Genomic DNA, 20,337 nt, shown 5'->3' with positions numbered 1-20,337 from the left:
GCGAGGCTGAGCATCTGGTGGCCCCGACCACCCTACCCCGACTCGCTTAATCCCACCGTCTCATTTCACCCACTACTCAAGAGTCGCTCATCTCATTGTTACCTTCAAGGATACTGTTTGGTAGAATCATATCAGCCTATAAGCTCAGAATTCCCAAGGCTAGTCCTTTACACGTCCTCAAACACTACCTAGATACCGACATGTTCCCCAGCAACCGTTCTGGGTGGAGATGGGTGCCGCTCGATGCGAGCCTAAGGAGAGCTAGTCAGTATCTCCACAGTCTCGAAGCGTTCCCGGTCAACTAATGGTGCAATAGAGAAAGAGCTTGCCGCCAAATCGACATCTCAACCTGAGACTTCAGACTCTCCGGATCTTACGGGCGATGTGGCTAACGCGAACGGCGGCAGCGGCAAGAATACAACGAGAGAACCTGAGAGATAGGAGATGTGACTAGGAACTCCGAGCAACAATGTTCTCACCAGGGCCTATCATCTTTCAACACTCCCAGCGAGCAAAACAACAATCACAACTACTCAACGACGCGTCTTCTCGTGTTCTCGCGTCAGGAGAACATCCACAAACAAGCTTTGTCACTTCACTTTCATCTATGGCGTTCTACAGCCATGAAATCCTCTAAAGGTAGCAATAAAGTGGCTGTCGGCATCGTTGGAGTAGAGGCTGCACTGCCGTTTGCAAATACACGCGGAGGGTGTCATACTAGGGTCAGATTCTCCAGATATGTAGCCATGTATCAACTCAAATCTTCAGCCCAATATATGCAGTGCAGCATGCGCGGAGCATCTTCCCTTTGTTTTGAAAGGTGCAGGACCTCAACATACATGTCACACTTTCTTCACGGGTAGCAAGAGGTCAGAGCAATGCATGTGCGTTCTATTTCTACAGAATCATGGAAGACAGATTCCACCAGAGCAGGAAGTTTCAAAGACTTCCGGCGTCGCCCTTGCATGTCGCGTTGTCCTATATACTTTTGTTGTCACTGAAGTCATGACCAATGTCCCTGATGGTATGCTACAACTTCATGAGCATAGGATGACACAGGTTAGCCTTTGCCAGCAGTTCCCCGACAAGGCTCTAAGCAAGTTATGCCCAATAACAATAATTGTCCACTACCCAAGCACCCTCTGCGCCGGTGTTGTATGTTGAGCCCCTGCCCTGCAATCAGCCCAACCAAGGGTAGCACCACTTTGTGATACTCAAACGTTCGCTTAGACATCGTATGAGTGGAGAGGGAGCCATGCGCCCTATCCGAACAGGCCGGCGCCGTCATGGCGGTCGCTTACGTCGCGTGGGTGGAGCATCGCTCATATGTTTTCGCGTGGGAGAGTGGTAGTCTAGGAAAACCCTTTCAGGGCCTGTTAGTTTACATTTGATAAGATAAAGAGGGGGTACATGGGGCAGGGTGGGATGTTGCGGCACTCGCCGGAGCTTACGTGAGTAACTAGCAAAAACAAGTATAGATCTAACGACACGCACCGCGGCTCCGATGGCCTTGAAGCCCGCTCTCACGCAGACGCGAAAATCAGCCGATGGAAGGTGGTGGGTGTAACTAGAGCCATTCGACGTGTTTGTTGTGGAGGCCTTAGCACCAACCCCCGAAGTCGACACCTGCGAGCGAGAGAATCGGTAAATGGAAAGGACGATAGACCACACCCGATCAGAGAGACGCAAACCGAACGCGTAGTATTACTGGATATTATCTGGAGCCTGCGGGAGAGAACAGCAACATTCAGAGACGCGTATGACAACACTGGACAACGCCTGTGCGGCCGCCAAGCCTGGAGGACCACCCGGGCTCACTTGATCTAAACCGGGACGCCGGCAGGCTATCGATCACTAGAGTAATGATTGGCATCTCCTAAATGTTTCAGATAAACCTGGTAACATTTTGGATTGTGGTGTGTGTGGCTATTTCCTGTGATATGCGGCTGATGTGTAGTTGTTGTCAAACACTGGACCGTATGTGGGAGCTTGCTTGGATAAAACTTCCAAAACTCAGGATGTGCTTATATTCAGCGGTATAGTATTTCTTCCCGATTGATTGGATGTCTAGTGTTGGGGCAATAGTTCCGAACAATCATGGCTACGGGTCTGGTAGATTCACTCGATGGTTTACGCCCTGACATCGTATAACGCGGTCTTCTCTGGACGAATCAAGGTATCAAAATAGCGTAGAGATGAATCTCAATTGGCAGATGCTAATTTGGTCGTGTTTTACAGTGACAGCCGTCCTCGTCGCTTGCATGTGCGATAAGGGAGTTGGGAACCCTTCCCATCTCCTCCATACGTGCTGTGAGCACCTTAAGAAGCTGCGGCTCTCCGCCAAAACTGATATTCAAGGTGTAGGGAGGTTCGGTCTACTGGCACTCGCCCATGTGACTCAGTATGTAACTGACAGGGTCATAATTCGCGTGTCGCTCTCGAATTTCATCGTCACGATAGTCTCGCAAGGCTTATGGTCAATACAAGTCTTCTCAAGGATTGGAACCTTACCACAGGATGCAAGAAGCGAGTGGTCGAAGGGTGGGCGTTGCGGCGTGGTCACTCGCCGCGTGGCTGTATCCGCGCGATCGAGCAACATTTGAGGCTCAGCCTCCCCCCAGGATTCCGTAAGCGATAGCCTGTGGCGTTTCAAGGAGCCTGAAATTAAGAGACCTTTGTTGGGAACCGACCATGGATCTAGCTAAGGCAGACTTGTCGCGCCCTTAGGTCAACGTCGATGTGTATCCACTCCAGTTCATCGGCATTCGACCAGTATAATCGAATTCTCAAAACAGAAAACATGTTCTCTATCCTGGACAGAAACGTTATTCGTAAATGCTATGATGGCTCGGTGACGTCGTAGACAGTTCCAATTCGTTGATTTGCAAAACGCGTCGACTTGGCGACCATGTCAGATATCGAAACAGACAAGCATCTTTCAAGTTGTTCCTATGCTTAATTTCAATCGCGAAAAATCTGGATTCTCCCAAGCTGACACGGTGTCTAAGATACGGGTGCCTAGACGACGCCGCGCCTCAATGCAGGGGTAAGATATGTCCGTGCTCGATACTGGAGATTATGAGGTCTAACCGGCCCTAAACGAGAACAGGTGAACTTCTGATGCCGTCATCTTCTTTATGAAAAGAACACTCATGGCTCTCCAGAAAAAGAAGTGAAGGCATCGCCTCCAAAGAGTCAAGGAGTAAGCGAGTCTCGGAACAGCGCGGCTTCTTAAATTGGCGGTAGCGATCGTAAGGACAACGTGCACACAAACCCCTGCATCAGCTCTCGTCAAGGAACAGGAGATCGATTTCTAGAGATGGAGAGTGGCGAGCGGGAGCGCCATGAGTATGTTACGGGAGACCCACACTAGTTCACTCTAAATCTTTCAGACGGTTAGATGGTGAACTTTGTAGAACATGATGTCAGCTGAAGGAGTTTTTGCAGCGGCACAGAACACCCATCTGACCACCTTTTACGAGCGACAGTAATCAAGGTCATCACAGCAACCCTAATCTGATTTGACAGTCAGTAGTACTTTCGCCGACGTACATGTTTTCACCGCCCGAAGACTAAAAACTTGACACTGTGGAGATGCCAAGCTAACTCACACAGCCCATACGACAGTCATATCGGGCTTGGTATCTCAACTTTTCAGCCCTCCGGGGATGTTGGAAGATGACTGCGTCACTCCCGTAAACGCATGGGGTACATGACTAGGTTCGGTCATCGTGTGCGACAAAACAATACTTCAACCCTCACTACGTGATTATTGAAAGTTCTCCAGATGTCTTCAAAATGCGACAAGCTCTACAGGCTTATAAGGTCGCGTTTCATGGTGGGGTTGTGCAGGATGGATAGGACAGTGCTTCTCTATAGTTCGGCAGTACATCGGGTCTCCAGCGCTGATGGCTTACCTACGATCTCACCGGTACTGTACCCTGTCCGTGCGCGTTTTGAGCCAGTTCGAGTTTTGAGCCACCCCACCAACATGAGGAGACCCCAAAAATGAGGCTGTAGAGCCACCCACAATAGCTATTATCGCGAGATTTTATAGATTTGTAGTAATTATATCATTGCGATCAATTTGAGCTACTTGTATTTACCCGGAAGCTTGGTGGTGCGGCCGTGACGGGTCGTTCGAGTTGGGACGGCTGGTGCAGCCACCTCAGCTTCTACATGAGATGGAACAACAACACTACGTTTCTGACGCTTCTGCTCTTGACTAGAGCTTTGTGAAGCCTTGCGCTTACCCTTTTAGGACAGTTGTATAGCTTTTTCAGCGTCGCGAGCTGCTTTCTAGCGCTCCTTTTTAGCTGCCTTAGCGGCTCTCTCCTTCTCCCTTACCTCCTTAAGTCTTTCTCTCTTAACACGCCTCTCGTTGGCCTGTTGAAGCCTGTACAGTCGAGCCTGCTCCTTAAGATGAGATCTCTCAGCTTTTTAAAGCTGTAGTTCTTGTTGTTGTTGTCGTCGAACTGCTTCATCGTCCCGAGCCTGACGGACCTTACGAGGAGACCAAAAGACAGCTCCACCGTGGTACTCCTTAGGGTTGTTAAGTTGTAGAGTATAGCTCTTCTTTTGGTGTCCCTTTTTCACTAAAAGAGCTTCCTTAAGGCCCCTAATCTCTCCACGGAGGATACTATTTTGAGCTGAGATGTGGTGTAGACTTCGGCGAAGCTTCTTGACGTCCTTACTGCTCTGATCTTTCACTGTACGGCGTATAATAGACTTAATTTTGAGCTAATTGTCTCCACTAAGTACAGAAGTTGAGCTTTTATTTAAACTAGATGCCTCTTTGCGGGATCTCTTAAGTATAACTTTAAGGTTTGGTGGGTGTATCCTAGTGGCTTTAAATGACTTTATAATAGTTTGAGGCTTAAAAGTAGCACCCTAAGCCCTCCAAAACAGCTCAAAGAAGTCCACTTTCTGTACTAGTAGGATCCTATAGCTACGGTGAAGGTATTTTAAGAGCTTAGTTAAGTAGGCAGTTGAGAGAGGCCTAAACATCCCAACATTAAGCGGTTGAAGCGTATGAGTTGCATGAGGAGGAAATATAGCTAATAGAATTCTGTGGTTGTTGTAGTAGTTGATAAAATCTATAGTTATATGGGATCTATGGCCGTCAAGGATTAGTAATTGGTATCCTGAGCGAGCTTTCCGTCTGGTCTCTCTCTTAAACACCTCCTTAAGCTAGGCTAACTCTATATCGTTGTTGGTCCAGCTAGAGGGAGATAAGGTGACGAATACTAAGTGCTTTTCTAGATCGATTGCCTCTACCTAGGCTAATTTTAGAGCCCCAGCAGTTGACTAAAAGATAAGAGATAGAGAAAGAGCTGTACTATCCGAACAAATACAGGCGGGGACTGTTACCTACTCTCGAGAACCGTCCTGAATAGCAGCTGTAACCCCTCTTCTATCGTATATCCTCTTGTCAAAGACTCTCTTTGATCTTCTAGTTACCCTAATTAGAAAGCCCTTCTTATCTATATTAAAGATGTAGGAGGGCTCTACATTATACTCCTTTATCTTATCGTGTAACAGCTTAAAGTACAAGCTGTACTTAGCCTCTAAATTAGCTTTGTGGCGATTGCGGTCTATCCCGGTCTGCCAGCGTGAGATGAGATGGGTTGGGTTCCTGTTGATGAAGCGAGTAACCTAGCTTTCTGAAACCTCCCTACTAACCAAAGATGACGCAAAGTTGCGTATTATTGCACGTGTAGGTGGCGTACATTGCTCAGTAAGTGTTGTGATGTACTGCAATAGCTCGGTTTCTTGGTGTGGGTGAAGGATAAGATGGGCGAGCGTGTGCGGCTGGTTTCGGCCCTGGTGTCTTCGAGCGAGCGTTGTCCGGTTAACACCCCACGCTTTTGCAACTTCGCGGTAGCTAAAAGATGCGCCTGCTTCACGCGATTCGATATCTTCAATCGCTTTCTGAATCGGGTCCATGATGGTGGAGTTATGATGCGATTTGTATAGGTGGTTGTGGTGGTGGGGTGGCTCAAAACTCGAACTGGCTCAAAACGCGCACGGACAGGGTACATTTGTGGATATTTTCGGCCTTTAAATACGATTACGATCTTCAACGTCCCGCAGGATAAGAGTTAGAGAGACATGCAGAGACGAGACACGCGGCGCAAAGCTCTCTTGGTCAAACTATTTAAAGGCAGCGTAATGCAAGGCTTCCGCTCCTAACCGCAAAAAAAATCAATTAACGTGTCCGTGCACCTTGTGCCCGGATTCATCTCATGCCCCGCGAACACCATCTTAGCGATCTCAAATTTGAAGCTGTACAACACCACACAATAGCTTAATATTAATAAAAACATAGCATTGCAGTAATTAGATACTTGCGATTAACTTGTACTATCTGAATTTTTGTGGGAGGTTGACGTTGCGGCCACGTGATGTGGTCTTTGGTGGTGGAGGCGATGGAGGAGATGCAACTCTATCGCGAGCTCTATCCTCCATCGCTCGTTTTTGACGCTTGTTCTTAGAAGAGGGCGCTCTTGAGGCTTTACGCTTGCGTTGTTGAGCTTGTTGGGTGGCTTTTTTCTGGTGTTGAGCTTCAACTTTGCGCGCGCGTTCAGCTGCTTTCTCAGCTCGCTCAAGCTCCCTTATCTCCTTGAGCCTCTGCCTCTCTACACGCTTCTCCTCGAGCTTAACTTGACGCTGCAGTTGAACCTCCTCACGCTGCTTCTTGGCCTGTGCTTTTTGGAGTTTCTCCTCTATCTTATCTCGCTCCCGTACTACTTCTCTAGCTCGAGCCTCGCGTATCTTGCGAGGAGACCAGAAGACAGAGCCACCGTGATACTCCTGGCGCTGTTGAAGGTCAAGAGCTTTGCCCTTCTTCTTATGCTTCTTTTTATGTTGAAGAGCCTCCTTTAAGCCCTCGTTCTCATGCTGTAAAAGCTTATACTGCACAGAGAGATGGTGAACGCTTGAGCGCAGCTTTCTTGCCTCATACTGATGGCTATCATTGACAGCAGCTCGTACTAACCGATCGAGCTTTCTCCAGTCATGATCAGAGAGCCCTGAAGATGAGCTTCTCTCAGCTTCTGGCGTGCTGGCAAATCTACGAAGGATAACGTTGGGATCTATTGGCCATATACCAGTAGCTTCAAACGCTTTTAATATAGTTGATTGCTTAAACGAGGCCTGCCAAGCTCTCCAGAAGAGTGGGAAGAAGTCTCCTTTCTTAATTGGAATGAGGCCTTGAGCCTTGTAGAGATGGTTAGTGAGCTCGTTGGAGTAGGCTTGAGAGAGTGGCTTGAACAGCACTACATCGAGCGGCTGGAGCGTATGAGTCGAATGGGGAGGAAGGATCATGAGGAGGATCCTATGGCGATCGCAGTACTTGATAAACTCCATCGTGAGGTGAGATCCATGGCCATCAAGGATGAGCAATCGCCATCTCCCTGATCGCTGCTTTGTATAGCGATCAAACACCTGCTCTAGCCAAGCTAGGCCTACGTCATTGTTTGACCAGCCTGTTAGAGATGATGAGACAAAGACCTCATGTTCTCCTGCCTTAATATCCTCCACCCAACTCGATCGTATGGCTCCATTTTTAGCTGCGTAGATAAGGGCTGGAGGCAGCGAGCTCCCATCGGCGCAGCAGCAGGCCAGGAGTGTCAGAAACTCGCGTGATCCATCCTGGAGAGATGCTCGAACCTCTTTCTTATCCCATTGACGCCTGCTAAATATCCTCTTACTCCTGCCTATCATACCAATAAGGAAGCCCTTTTCATCCATATTGTATATATCTCGAGCCTCTAGGTGGTATTCGGTGATCTTCTGGTGCAGCAGCTCGAAGTAGAGTCTATACTTTGACTCAGAATCAGCCAGGTGGCGCGTACGATCCATGGCGGTGGTCCACTTTGAGATAAGATAGATCTCGTGTCGGTTAATGAAGCGAGTAACCCAGCTCTCGCTGAGCTGCTGATGGGCTACTTCTGATGAGAAATTCCTGATCATCTCTCTTGTAGGAGGTAGGCCTTGCTTAGTGAGCTTAGTGATATATCGTACAAGCTCTAACTCTTGTTGTGGGCCGATAGCTTGCTGCTGAGCGTATCCATCGCTCCTAGGCCCTGTCACGCGCCTCCATCTTCGCCCTAGCGTTGAGCGGTTAACCCCCCATTTTTCAGCAACTTCTTTTAATGTGAATTTCTCTCCTGGATCGCGCGATTCTAAATCTGCAATCGCTTCATCAATCGGAGCCATAGTTGTGGAGTTATTGCGCGTCAAAGTTGTAGTATTGAGACACGCGTCGGTGTTCGGCGGGGCATGAGATGAATCCGGGCATGAGGTGCACGGACACGTTACAACCTCATCTCGACCCTCATCCGGATTGAACGGCACTGTCAAATTTGTCCTATACACGCAAAACCAATGCGCTATCTACCGATATGAAGCTTCTCACTTCGATTGCCGTGTTCTCAATGCTATCCGGAGCCCTAGCACGAGAGGGTGGAGTAAGTCCTCTACCTCAAATACACCTTTCTCTTATACACTCTTTTCAAGTTCTCTCTTTCTGCAGATAACGTTGAACTCTAAAGCTGACAAAACAAAAGACGTGTGTGCCTCCCGACCCGGAGTACGTAAGGAACAACCCGGATTCGCCGTGGAGATGGGGGGATTGTCGCAGAGTACAGCCGGAGAATGGAGCCACCGTATCTGTACCTTGTAGGGAGGTAAGTTAAACATTCCAGGATTCTAGGTTACTGAGGGTAGAAAATTCTGACAGAATTAGTCCAACCCATGTAGAAAAAAAAATGGGTGCTTCATGTACAGAGGAGTGATACCGTCATATGCAAACTGTAGTTAGACCTTGACTACACACTCTATCTTGGTTGTGGTCGTTTCCAGGTTGAAGGCGGGAAAAAGCAGCGACGGCTTTCATTTGTGGATATTTTGGGGCCTCGGAAATGAATCCGATCTGACGTGCGGCGGCGTAGAAGGTCCGAGGTCTCCGATTCTTGCTACATAAAGCCATCGAGGGTGCGGGGTGGCGTTCAATACCAATACACTCTTGCAAACCTTGGCATTCCTACCGTTACACAATATCAAAATCAGTTCACCCTCCACCAACATGAAGCTCTGTACCTCGATTATTCTGCTCTCGATGATGTCAGGAGCCTTCGCAAAATGGATTAGCCCTCTGTCCATAACCTCAGCTTGCTTCCTTCACAAACCTCAAGCTCTTTCTATTTACTGCCAGTTTCTGGTCATATTCCTAACAAAATAACAGAAGTGTACAAAGGTAGCGACTTTTGTATCACCGTATGGATCGTGCAATAATGGTGTCAAGTCCTACTTCTGTTCTAGTGTAAGTTGAACGTGTTTTATTTTCTCACTTGATGTTTAGCTAAGTAAAGCTAACAAAACTAGCTTTATCCATGCAACACGGAAGGCTGGGGTTGCATTACTCACCCTAAGCCAATCCCAGGGCACCCAGACTTGGGTTATGCGAACTGTAGCCCAGAATCTGAGCGTCCTCCTGCTCAATAAACTCGTACTTTATCTTGGTTCTGTCTTTCCAAAGCGGTACCTAAAGGAAAAACTGTGCTATTAATAGACATTTTTGTTGGCTGTCAGCTTGGCATTTTTGTTACAAACTACATCATGAATACACTCCTTACATGATCCCCAATCACAAGCTTCTCTCATGTCAATGCCTGCTTGCTACAGTGACATCAACAAAACAATCTTCTACTTCACCTCATGACCCTTGATTTGCCATGTCTGTATTCCACGATGTCTGATGGAATTTATAGCGCGTCCCAGCCCAGCTAAAACACTATTGCCTTCATGATCTAACAAGAGCTGTCCTAAGCTTTCGCACTTTGTTCTATAGTGTTGTATGTTATGTGGAGAACGACACGCACAGTATCATCAGCTGTGTGGCAAAAGTAAAGGATTCACGCAGTCATTTATCGAATAAAGCTTGCTCGGGAAACATATTCCGCAACATGGCACAGGCGGTGAGAAGAGAGCACAGTCACATGAGAGGTATATGTCAACGGAAATCTAAAGAGCGTGGAACGATGAAGTAGTGCAGCATATCCTGTCTCAAGGATCAACAGTTGTCGCTTCCCAGGGCTGGAGTTATGTGCCTCGAGTTTACAATCACCTTTTTATTCTGATCGATCATGTTAATTTCAGGTGAGTGCGCCACAGGAAACTCTGGTGAATTTGGAATGCAAATTCCAATAGCTCAATTACCTCACCTCCAACATGCCCACAAACAAAAGAAAACAAACCACCCCACGAAGATACAAGCTCAAAAGCCATCCAAATCTTCCCAGTAGTTCCTCTTCACCCCCTTCATACAAATCCCCGCCTTACAACCTTCGCAAAGATCCTCTCTATGTGGCGGCGTCCCTTTCTCCCTATACTCCGGAGGTTCCTCATCAACACCCGTCCACTTCTTCAATCTATACGAAACCCGCTCAATATATGTTTGCTCATCTACGAACAATCTTCCCAGTTTCTTGCACTTTTGACACCCTTGGTTATACACTGCGGCGTTGTACCGATCGTTTGGATATTTCCTGATCCTTATTGCGACTCTGCCGGTGCCCCAGGTACCTCGGGTGCATAACTTGTTTACACACGTAATCTTGCCGGTAATGTTGGTTGAGTAGTAGTTGATGAATCCCTTTTCGCTGTTTATGTTGTGGAAATGGACTGGGATTCCGTGTTCGGCTAGTGCATTTGCGATGGCCGGGTGGAGGAGTGGATACATTTGGCAGGAACTTGTGATTTGTTCAACATGGGGAGCTTTCAGCTGCGGTACTCGAGGTGCAGGCTTCGGTGTTTTGCTTGGATTTTCGTTTTGGAACCGTTCGGCTTTTGGTTCGATAGTGTGTTCTTGGCTGGGGGACGGGTACGCCGCTTTCTTGTCGCCATGAGCGGTCATGTTGACGTGCTTACGATAGTCAGTAACATCTTAAGGGTTGAGAGAGAACTGACTAAGCGATTGACTAAGTCTGAACAACATACCGTATCCAAAGCATTCTGGCTCTTGAATCCCTTCTTACACTCGGGACAGTTGTATTGCTTGTGGTGGCTTTTGTCGTCCATGTGCTGTTTGGCAGAGGATTTGGACGTGAACTTTCCATCACAAGTGTCGCACTTGAATTGGGGCTCCTGATGTCCTGTATCCTTCACATGCTGGTCTAAAGACTGCTTGTTGGGATGATTCCCACTGCATATCTTGCACTGAAATGGATTGCCGAGGTGTCCCGTAGCTTTTTTGTGCTGATCAACACTGGATGGGGAAAGGAAAACTTTGTTACAGGCCTTGCATTGAAATCGAGACCCTTGGTGTCCTGTGTTGTGCCTGTGCTGATCCAAAGAACTTTGTGTGAGAAATTTCCTGGTACAGATATTGCACGGGAATTGAGGCTTCCCACTCTTCGTGTCTTCGAGTGATTGGGAGGGCGTGTGATTTTGAAGTTGGGGCGTAGCTGTAACCGTCTCGCTTCTCGCAACAGTAGATTTGGCTGGCTCTTCTGGGTTGATTCCCATGGACAAATCTGCTAAGCGTTGAACAAGCGACTTCTGATCATCGATATCGCATTCAAGTCGCGGGCTCCAGTGTTTCAACGAATCCATATGCTGATCAGCAGCTTGCTGACTGCCAAACGTGCGTTTGCACGTCTCACACTGACCGTCATTAGACATGCTGAGCTTTCCTCTGAGGGCAGAAACTCCAAAGATTTCCTGTGATAACGAAAGAAAAGGTTACGGGTTCCCCAAGAGTAGCTCGACGGAGGTTGTTCGCTGCTTTATCACTGTGCCACACCAAGCGCAAAAGGCGGGGTTGTTCATGCAACACAATCCATTGGTCCAGAACGAATGATCGTTGCACACATGTTATCAACTCAATGGCGGCTGCCTGCACCGGCAGTGCAATCGTAGACCTATCATGGGAGAGTACGTCCCTTAGGTGCGTCAGGCTGAGCGTAGCCTTGAAGTTGTTACGACCTCGACGACCAGTCATTTTGCTAAGATGCTTGGAAGAGCCGCAGCTATAGTTCACCGGTGAGCGATCATGTAGCCTCGAAGATAAGCGGTGGTACAGCTGAAGCCGGTGACGGGAGCGCGGAAGCATGAACCGCAAGGCGCCAGAGTAACGGTACCCTAGTCCTGTTCATTGCGGAACGTCCCTCGGATATGCTTCCCCGCGTAATCGACAGGGGTGAAACAAGGCAGGCTCCTTGTTGTATGGAATACGAGGCTAACGCCAAAAGTCTCGCGAGCGCATTGGAAGCAGACATCGCACCTTGAGGTCGCGATTATGTTTACCAAAGGATATTGCCGGCAGCAATATACGCGAGATGGAATCAATTTCGTCCTGGCGAGCTGTAACGCATTGGTGTTAGCACGAGCACAAATTTATTATGTGTCGGGCCAGTACCATCCAATATGAAATGGAAAGTCTATCGGCGGTTGTCCTTGATCTCGCCGCAGCTAAACAGATACCATCGATCCCATACGCCGCCGACCAGAAGCGATTCGCACTAGCCAGTAAAGCTTAGGTCCTAGGGGGATCCTTCTCCAGTGTAGCAGACGTCAAATGTGTACAAAAGAGTAACAGACCAACGGTGGCGCGGAAAATCTCGTGGAGGAACGATATACTCCATCGTATGGCGATAGGAAAGGAACAAGTGTAGAATCCCTTGCAGCGCAGTGACATCAAAGTCTAGATTGTGTAAGATATGTCATTTACTACTCTCCTCCATCATAACTCCTGCGGAATCATACACTTATCTAGCCACGGGAAAGCAACTAGGGTTACAACATCGAAACTACAGTCATAAGAAATCAAGAAGTCGCTACCAACTATACCAGCCCCGAGCAACGCTTCTTACCCCTCCTTACTCGTCCACAAGATCCAGAGAAGAAGAAAATAAAAGGCATATGATAGTATCAAGCTACAAAAAGCCATTTGCTGAAATACTTAGTTGTATTCGTGATGAGGGGACTATACGAAGATGAAAGGTAGACAATGGCGCTTTCATGTATAATGGTATCGAAGTTCATTGGTGTTCGTAGCTACCCAAGTCTTTGACAGACCAATCTTCTGGGACTTCTCTCCTTCTCTTTAGCCATTTGCCGTTATCAATGTGGGATTGATGTGGGTATCTCAAAGGCTGTGCTGAGCCGCTGCCAAGGCTGCGAGCTCATTTGACCGTCAATGTTATAGCTGGGGCCCTAGTGTGGGAGCCAAGCTCTGGGGTGTCTTCCTTACACTGAAGTCCCCGCATTTCTCCCTCTGAATAAAGTCTGTGGAGATGTGGTGTTTGGACCAGCCGAGATGCAAGATCGTCTTATGATAAGAATGATGGTGCTCTCCCCAGCAAAACAACAGCAGCTCAAAAGTCTCCTCGTCCACGACCACCTCGTCCTCTTCCCCTTCCACGCTTCTTGCGGTCCCAGTTACCCCTAAATCCGCGACCGCCTTGATGGCCATTCCTCTCATCCCGCTCGCGCTCCTCCTCCTCTCTCCTCATCATCTCACGCTCGCGTTCCAGTTTCTCCGCCTCGAGCTCTTCGGGGCTCTTCTCAACACGTACCTCGGGTTTCTTGAGATCTGTGGGGTATCGCGGATGTGCTCCATATTTGCAGCCTTTGCCTTCTGGACAGAAACCGCATAGGTAGAATGGACATAGCTTGTCCTTTTTGTTGTGCTTTAGCGAGCAATGCGGGCCGAGTGGACAGAAGCCTCGGTCGTAGTGTGGGCATGAAGGTCGCTTGGCTTCGGGGTCGATGTGGAGGTAGAGACAGTCGTCGCCGTTGGAGCATGTCTGGGTTCGGGCGTAGTAGGAACATTCGGGCATTCGTCGCAGGTTGTATTCGTGAAGGAACTCGCATGTCTCGCCCTTTTTGCAGAGGCCTCGCAGCCAATGTTTGCATACGAGACTAGAAGCTGTGTGAGCTTGCGAAAGCAGTGAGCGCACACTTTTAACATGACTTACTTGTTGTAGGATGACGTGACGTTGTGCTTATTGGGACATCGGTTGCCATCTGGACAATGTCCTTGCAGATATGCTTTACATGTTGGGCGATCGGGGTTTAGACCAAAGCGATATTCACGCCGTAGAAATTCGGAGAACTTGAAGGTGTATTGTGGTTGTTGAGCTTCAGCAGGCTTCTGCTCGGATGCTTGCGCCGGCACTGGCGTCATGACCTCGGTCATAATCGCGCAGTTGTATCTTGATGCTTCCCGTGAGTCTGTTATTATGTACTGTCAGCAGTAAGAGCTCAGTAGGCACGCGATCAAAGAATCACGATGCGTTGTGGTGATGTGATGTCGCGAACGGTTGGTCGCGCAAGGGCCGCCAGGGCACGTGAGCGCCAAGACTCGAAGCTGCATCTCATTGTTCGTCGGCGATCATCGGCCTGTCCCGCATCCAACTGCAGCTTACTGAATCCGTCTTGCACAGCCGTCATGTCCCGCTCGACTTGGACCTACCCTGATCTACCTGCAGCTTTCTCTATCTTCCGTGCCGTAGAACCGGTCTTTGCAGCTGCGCCACAATGCTCACTCCGTTCCCACCGGCCCGGTGATACGCTTTTCATGGCGTGTGCATCTTCAACAACGTGTTTTCAGAAGCCATTGCGGGCTGAAGGTGTCACCCTCAATCTCACCTACAGGTCTCGTAGGACGTTATTTAGTGCTTCTTGGCTATACCAGCTCTAACTGCTTGCGTATTGCTCCCCACATTCTGGCCGGAAAGCCGTTCCTGGTGGTATTACAAGCAGCACCTATTTTGTTATCCCACAACGCTCCGAGAAGCCACCTGTTTGCTCCGGACATGCATATTTGCAAACGCTAGAGCTCAAACAGTTCGGTATCATCTCCTTGCCCTCCTGTTGGTAGACTAGTGGCCACATTACAATATCGATCTGGAGATGTTCCGACCTCAGGCCGTCGAGACAAGGGACATGCCACTGTCCATCTCTGTTCCATAGGCTATCAGAGTGACAGACTTGGCTTCACCGTGTCATCCGCAGTAGAACCAAAGATAGCCATGGCAAGTCCCGCAATGAAAACCTCGATTATCCTAGACAAGTTTGTAGTCCGATTACATCTAACCCGATCACTCATGCATTGCATCACCAGTCGCTACCGATACCGCAGTCATTTGTCTTGCATGTATATACGATGACAGTCGGAGCGTGTTCCATAGACCCATCTAACATACGATAAACCCCCTGAGTACTTTCTGGAATCAGCTCCAAGGCAGTCACACAAATAAATTCAGTCAAAAACTACGGAAACTGTGCTACATTACGTACCTATCCCCACTTTCCATCTCACATAATTTTTTGGTGTTCTGCTCTGCTAACATATAATGCAGAGGTTCCGATACCCGTCCGACTCTGATCCTTCAAACACTGGTACGGGTTTCTACCTGCAGGGTGCCCTGACGTGCAGCAAGCTAAGCAAATAGCTGACGACGACCGACAATGAACCGACACTACATCAACCCACTTGATCACGAAACCACCTTTTCCACACCGCTGCAAGCCATGTATTGGAACGGTGTTTACTACCCTAACTGGCGCATCTATCGTGATCAGCCTCCTGTCTCGCTCAATTACGATGTCATTTCGCACGTGTTCTACGCATTTGCATGGTAGGCCGAGTTGGGATCTGCAAAATACATGCGCTAATATCACCGTAGGGTAAAGGACGACGGCACCGTATACGTATGTTGATCGGCCTCTGTCAATCACCCCATCACTAACCTCTTAATAGCTGAGCGATGAATGGGCAGATGCTCAGATTGAAGTGCCAGGCACTGACGACATCCCTGCAACCAAGGGCTGCCTAAACTCGTTTGCGCTGCTCAAGAAGAAGTACACAAGACTACGAGTAGTGCTGTCTGTCGGTGGCGGTGGGAAAGGCAGTGAGCCTTTTGCGGCTGTTGCTCGGGATCCAGCCTGCCGTGAGCGCTTCGCTCAGTCGTCGTTGGGACTAGTGCAACAGTTCGGCATCGATGGAATCGACAGTGAGTTGTTGGTTTGGGTCAATGGTGCATTACTGAACAGGCCACAGTCGACTGGGAACACCCCTCGGATGCCAGACAGGGTCAGGATTACATTGCTTTATTAGCTATACTTCGACAGTACCTACCAGCACCACAGTACACGCTATCTTCGGCCCTTCCCGCGGGCGAATGGGCACTCCAGCACATCAATCTAGCGCATGCTGCGCACTACCTAGACATGATCAACCTCATGGCGTACGACTATTCGGGCCCATGGGTTAGTAAGTGTGGTCATCAGGCGCAGCTGTTCACACCACATATCCCACACAGCCCGGAAGCTGCCATTTCTTGCCACTCAGCCGTTTCCTACATGCTGCGTCAGGGCGTGCCGAGGAACAAGATAGTCATGGGCGTACCAGCCTATGGCAGAAGTTTCACAGGAACCCATGGCATAGGTCATCCGTTCTCGGGGCAAGCGGGCGAGGAGGGCACGTTTGAGTACCGGGACCTGCCACGTCCAGGCTCAGAGGAGCACATCGATGATCAGCTTGGTGCAGCGTACTGCATCGGAGGGGATGGTGGTCTGGTCACGTACGACAACCCGCACACAGTTCGGATGAAAGCGAATTATGTGCGACAACACGGACTGGGTGGGCTCTTCTACTGGACGGGAACGGGAGATGCAAGCTCCCTCAGGCAAAAGGACCGTAGCCTGGTGTACAATGGCTTCCTAGGGCTATTCCCGCAGTAAGTGGTGTGTTGATACCTGTTATCCGGGCAGCACGCTCGGTCGCAAAATGGGGGTAAATCGGTAACTCGGGAAAAGGCTATTTTCATGATATTCAGTGTAGTACCTAGGTGTTCCGATGAGTTTTGTGCGTGCATGTCGTGCCATGGAAGCTTCCCCACAGTTAGCGCAATGAAGCTTGGGCCCCTATGTAGGAGACCCTGGACTGACGAGGATGCGTGCAGTCTGGAGGGACAGATGGCTCCAGATGTCATGAAGCATAGACTACGTAGCCATCTCACCAAATTGCCAAGAATACTACATTGCACGTACGCCGCACTTGCTGTCTTGCTGAGCGCTGCCCTTGCTTCGAGCGACGAGCGACGAGCGACGAGCGACAAGTGCGACTGCGTATCGCGAACGCATGCAGATTGATGCGGACCCCCTCCAAGCCATATGCCTGCACCTTCGACATCGCTCGAATCTAGTACGCCAGCCTCGTAGTGTCCAGAGTCATGGATTCAGCACTGACGCTCAATGCAGCTGAATACGATCCAATTCACCACCTGAATGCCATCTTCTCCCACCCCGCCACCCTTTCGTCCGTCTCTGCCACGGCCGACGCCCTTCGCAGCTACCAAGATGACCTCGACGAAGATATCGCAGGCGTCGTCGCCTCGCAGTCATCGTCAGATGCCGATAGCGTGCAGCGCATACAGGCGGCAAAGGCAGAGCTGGCCGATCTGTTCAAGAAGATTGAGAGCGTACGGGAGCGCGCAATGCAAACGGAGCAGACCATCACCGAGATGACTGCAGACATAAAGCGCTTGGATAGCACAAAGAAGAACCTGACACTGTCCATGACGGCCCTGAAGCGGCTGCAAATGTTGACGACGGCGTACGAGCAATTGCGGAGCTTGAGCAAGGCGCGGCAGTACGGCGAGTGCGCTCAGTTGCTACAGGCTGTTTTGCAGCTTGTGACACACTTCAAGAGTTATCGCTCGATAGACCAGATTGCTACTCTGAGTCGCAATGTGGCAGACGTGCAGGGCGAATTGCTGGAACAAGTCTGCGAAGACTTCGAGGTGACCTTTGCCAAGGGGGAAACCGCACAGCGCAAGGCCATGCTTGCGGAAGCGTGTCTGGTCATCGATGCGCTCGGCGAGCATGCCCGCACACGACTCATCAACTGGTACTGCAATACGCAGCTTCGCGAATACCGACAGGTCTTCCGTGGCAACGATGAAGTCCGTAGCCCGATTCGTGCGACTGTGGTGCTAGGCTAACAACACCCAGGCCGGTTCGCTTGACAACATTGGACGGAGATACAGCTGGTTCAACCGGATGATGAAGACTTATGATGTCGAGCATGCCTCTATCTTTCCCGCCTCTTGGCGTGTGAATGAGATGTTGGCCAATTCATTCTGCGAAGGGACCCGCGAGGACTTCAAGTCGATACTGCAAAAGTCTGTACGGAGAAGCGATGGTCAAAGTCTGGACGTCGAATTACTTCTTTCCTGCTTGCAGGAGACACTTGACTTTGAGCATAGTCTAGAACGGCGCTTCGCCAACGATGTGCGTATGTTCTTGGCCCGTGAAGTGTGCTGTTGCTAAAGCTGTGCAGTCCCGCTCTTCGTCTGATTCGACAGCTTCCAAGGAGGATAAGTCACATGGCTTTAGTGAGGCCATCTCTGCGGCATTTGAACCCTACATGAGTCTTTGGGTAGAGTCGCAAGACAAGTATGTTGCCCACTGCTCTCAGAAGATCGTCGGGCTGACCCTTCAGGCAACTTGCAACCCTCGTCCCAAAGTACCGACAACAGCCATTGCGCAACCCAGAAGAAGAGTTTTCGCACCAAGCCGTCATACCTTCATCTACCGAACTGTTCAGCTTCTATCGCTTGACCCTAGCACAATGCGCGAAACTGTCGACAGGCACACGATTACAAGAGTTGTCCATGACTTTTGCAAAATATCTCGATCAGTACGGTCAGCAAGTTCTCTACTACTTTCTCAGTGAAAAGTCTGGAGCCCAAGGACCGTCTATCGAGGATGCAATTCTCATCTTGAACACCGCAGACTACTGCTACATGACGTGCAACCAGCTCGAAGAGAAGATCAGAGGCCGCATAGACGAAGAGTTCAAAGAAAAAGTCGATTTACAAAGCCAAGCAGATGCCTTCATGGGCATCGCCAGCGCAACCGTCCGCATGCTCGTCCGAAAAGTCGAAATCGCATGCGACCCCAGCTGGCGAGAAATGCGCAACACACCCTGGGCAAAGCTCGAAAGCGTAGGCGACCAGAGCACATACATTGCAGAGCTTCTCCGCCACGTCAAGGAAAGGTCAGGGGAAATACTAAAATACCTCCACAAGCAGCAATACGCACGAGCCTTTTGCGACAACCTCGTCGACCAAATGGCATCAACCTACATCGCCAACATCGTCCAATGCAAGCCCATCTCTGAAGTCGGCGCCGAGCAAATGCTGCTGGATTCGTATGTTTTGAAAAAAGGTTTCACGGAGCTGCCTACGCTGAACGAGGAGGCTGGAACGGCTCCGCCTGCAAGGTATGTCAAAACCCACCCATATCACCCGTCTTACCATCACACTACTAACCGTCCGCACAACAGCTTCATCAAACGCGTAAACCAATCCATGGCAAAAATAGACCCCCTTCTCAAAACTCTCCAAGTCCGCCCTTCCCCCCCGGAAGCCCTCGTCCAAGCCTACCTCATCCACATTGCCGATAAATCCGATACCAATTTCCGGAAAATCCTCGAGTTGAAAGGTATACGCAAAGCAGACCAACTGCAATTGCTCGACCTCTTTGCTGCTTTTCGCGCCTCGCCTAATCATGAGAATCTGGTGCAGAACTCGCCTTTTCTCACGCCGCTGCAGATACAGAATGTGGGTGGGGGATTGGCGCGGCGAGTGCGCTTGGTGGGGTGGGGGTGGTGGGACACCTAGTCTGGGTGGGGGCAGGTTTGATGCAGCTGGGTTGGGGAATATGCTTGTTAATGCGGCGAGGGATGGGGTTGATCGGTTTGGAAGTCCGGCGCCGGGGGCTAGCGGGGTGCAGCATCAGGCGAGTGGGAGTATGGATGGTGGTGGGGGCACGGCGAATTTGGAGAGTAATTTGAAGAATATTGGGAAGTTTTTTAGGAGGGATGTTGGGGGTGGATTTAAGTTTGGGAGGAGTGAGGATGGGCGGTAGATGGGTGGGTTGGTTGGTGGGTGATGTTTGTTTGTTTGTACAAAAAACTCTTATCTAGCTTATTTGCTTTGGCAATGTTTTCAATGCTCACGCACTTAGTATCCTTGCCCTCCCTACTTTAACAATATTCAACTTTCAATGACAAAGTGTCGTATCCATGTCCTAGCTGCCCCCTTCATCCGAATCCGAATCCGAATCCGAATTGACATCATGCTGGTCTTCAGCGAAAAGATTAACAACCCTCAAAGGCTGTCCTCCCGGAGAATTTGGGGGCAGAAGCCCGTTTTGATTCGGGAAACGACTGTAACTCTGTGAGTGATCGCTGACCCCGTTCTGACCCGGGAAATGGCTGTAGCTCTGGCTGTGATCGCTGGCCCCGTTCTGACCCGGAAA

General features: G+C 49.6%; 8 protein-coding genes across 8 annotated transcripts; 4 read left to right on the top strand and 4 right to left on the bottom strand.

The window, feature by feature from the left end:
- Positions 1 to 200: 200 nt before the first annotated feature.
- On the top strand, positions 201 to 441 carry PtrM4_141870 (uncharacterized protein; the record flags this gene model as incomplete). Its single annotated transcript, XM_066109535.1, has 2 exons — positions 201 to 264; positions 317 to 441. 2 exons carry the CDS (start codon positions 201 to 203, stop codon positions 439 to 441), a joined length of 189 nt encoding a protein of 62 aa, XP_065960457.1.
- Positions 442 to 4,299: 3,858 nt separating this feature from the next.
- Positions 4,300 to 5,946, bottom strand: PtrM4_141860 (uncharacterized protein; the record flags this gene model as incomplete). The annotated part of the gene is made up of 3 exons (XM_066109534.1): positions 4,300 to 4,410; positions 4,504 to 4,709; positions 5,730 to 5,946. The coding sequence occupies 3 exons, from the start codon at positions 5,944 to 5,946 to the stop codon at positions 4,300 to 4,302; spliced, it is 534 nt and encodes a 177-aa protein (XP_065960456.1).
- Positions 5,947 to 6,363: 417 nt separating this feature from the next.
- On the bottom strand, positions 6,364 to 8,220 carry PtrM4_141850 (TolA, Membrane protein involved in colicin uptake; the record flags this gene model as incomplete). The annotated part of the gene is made up of 1 exon (XM_066109533.1): positions 6,364 to 8,220. The coding sequence occupies one exon, from the start codon at positions 8,218 to 8,220 to the stop codon at positions 6,364 to 6,366; it is 1,857 nt and encodes a 618-aa protein (XP_065960455.1).
- A 185-nt stretch (positions 8,221 to 8,405) lies between these two features.
- PtrM4_141840 (uncharacterized protein) lies at positions 8,406 to 8,824 on the top strand (the record flags this gene model as incomplete). The annotated part of the gene is made up of 3 exons (XM_066109532.1): positions 8,406 to 8,471; positions 8,571 to 8,690; positions 8,750 to 8,824. 3 exons carry the CDS (start codon positions 8,406 to 8,408, stop codon positions 8,822 to 8,824), a joined length of 261 nt encoding a protein of 86 aa, XP_065960454.1.
- Positions 8,825 to 10,279: 1,455 nt separating this feature from the next.
- PtrM4_141830 (uncharacterized protein) lies at positions 10,280 to 10,918 on the bottom strand (the record flags this gene model as incomplete). Its single annotated transcript, XM_066109531.1, has 1 exon — positions 10,280 to 10,918. One exon carries the CDS (start codon positions 10,916 to 10,918, stop codon positions 10,280 to 10,282), a length of 639 nt encoding a protein of 212 aa, XP_065960453.1.
- Positions 10,919 to 13,978: 3,060 nt separating this feature from the next.
- PtrM4_141820 (uncharacterized protein) lies at positions 13,979 to 14,203 on the bottom strand (the record flags this gene model as incomplete). Its single annotated transcript, XM_001937814.2, has 1 exon — positions 13,979 to 14,203. One exon carries the CDS (start codon positions 14,201 to 14,203, stop codon positions 13,979 to 13,981), a length of 225 nt encoding a protein of 74 aa, XP_001937849.2.
- Positions 14,204 to 15,477: 1,274 nt separating this feature from the next.
- Positions 15,478 to 16,752, top strand: PtrM4_141810 (ChiA, Chitinase; the record flags this gene model as incomplete). Its single annotated transcript, XM_001937815.2, has 4 exons — positions 15,478 to 15,647; positions 15,696 to 15,720; positions 15,770 to 16,022; positions 16,070 to 16,752. 4 exons carry the CDS (start codon positions 15,478 to 15,480, stop codon positions 16,750 to 16,752), a joined length of 1,131 nt encoding a protein of 376 aa, XP_001937850.1.
- Positions 16,753 to 17,184: 432 nt separating this feature from the next.
- Positions 17,185 to 19,697, top strand: PtrM4_141800 (Vps53-N multi-domain protein; the record flags this gene model as incomplete). The annotated part of the gene is made up of 6 exons (XM_066109530.1): positions 17,185 to 17,215; positions 17,272 to 17,975; positions 18,025 to 18,303; positions 18,353 to 18,468; positions 18,515 to 19,297; positions 19,361 to 19,697. 6 exons carry the CDS (start codon positions 17,185 to 17,187, stop codon positions 19,695 to 19,697), a joined length of 2,250 nt encoding a protein of 749 aa, XP_065960452.1.
- Positions 19,698 to 20,337: the final 640 nt, after the last annotated feature.

Source organism: Pyrenophora tritici-repentis, chromosome 8 (assembly GCF_003171515.1).
Source record: "Pyrenophora tritici-repentis strain M4 chromosome 8, whole genome shotgun sequence".
NCBI classification, from domain to species: domain Eukaryota; kingdom Fungi; phylum Ascomycota; class Dothideomycetes; order Pleosporales; family Pleosporaceae; genus Pyrenophora; species Pyrenophora tritici-repentis.
This window is presented reverse-complemented; position numbering and strand designations above follow the sequence as displayed.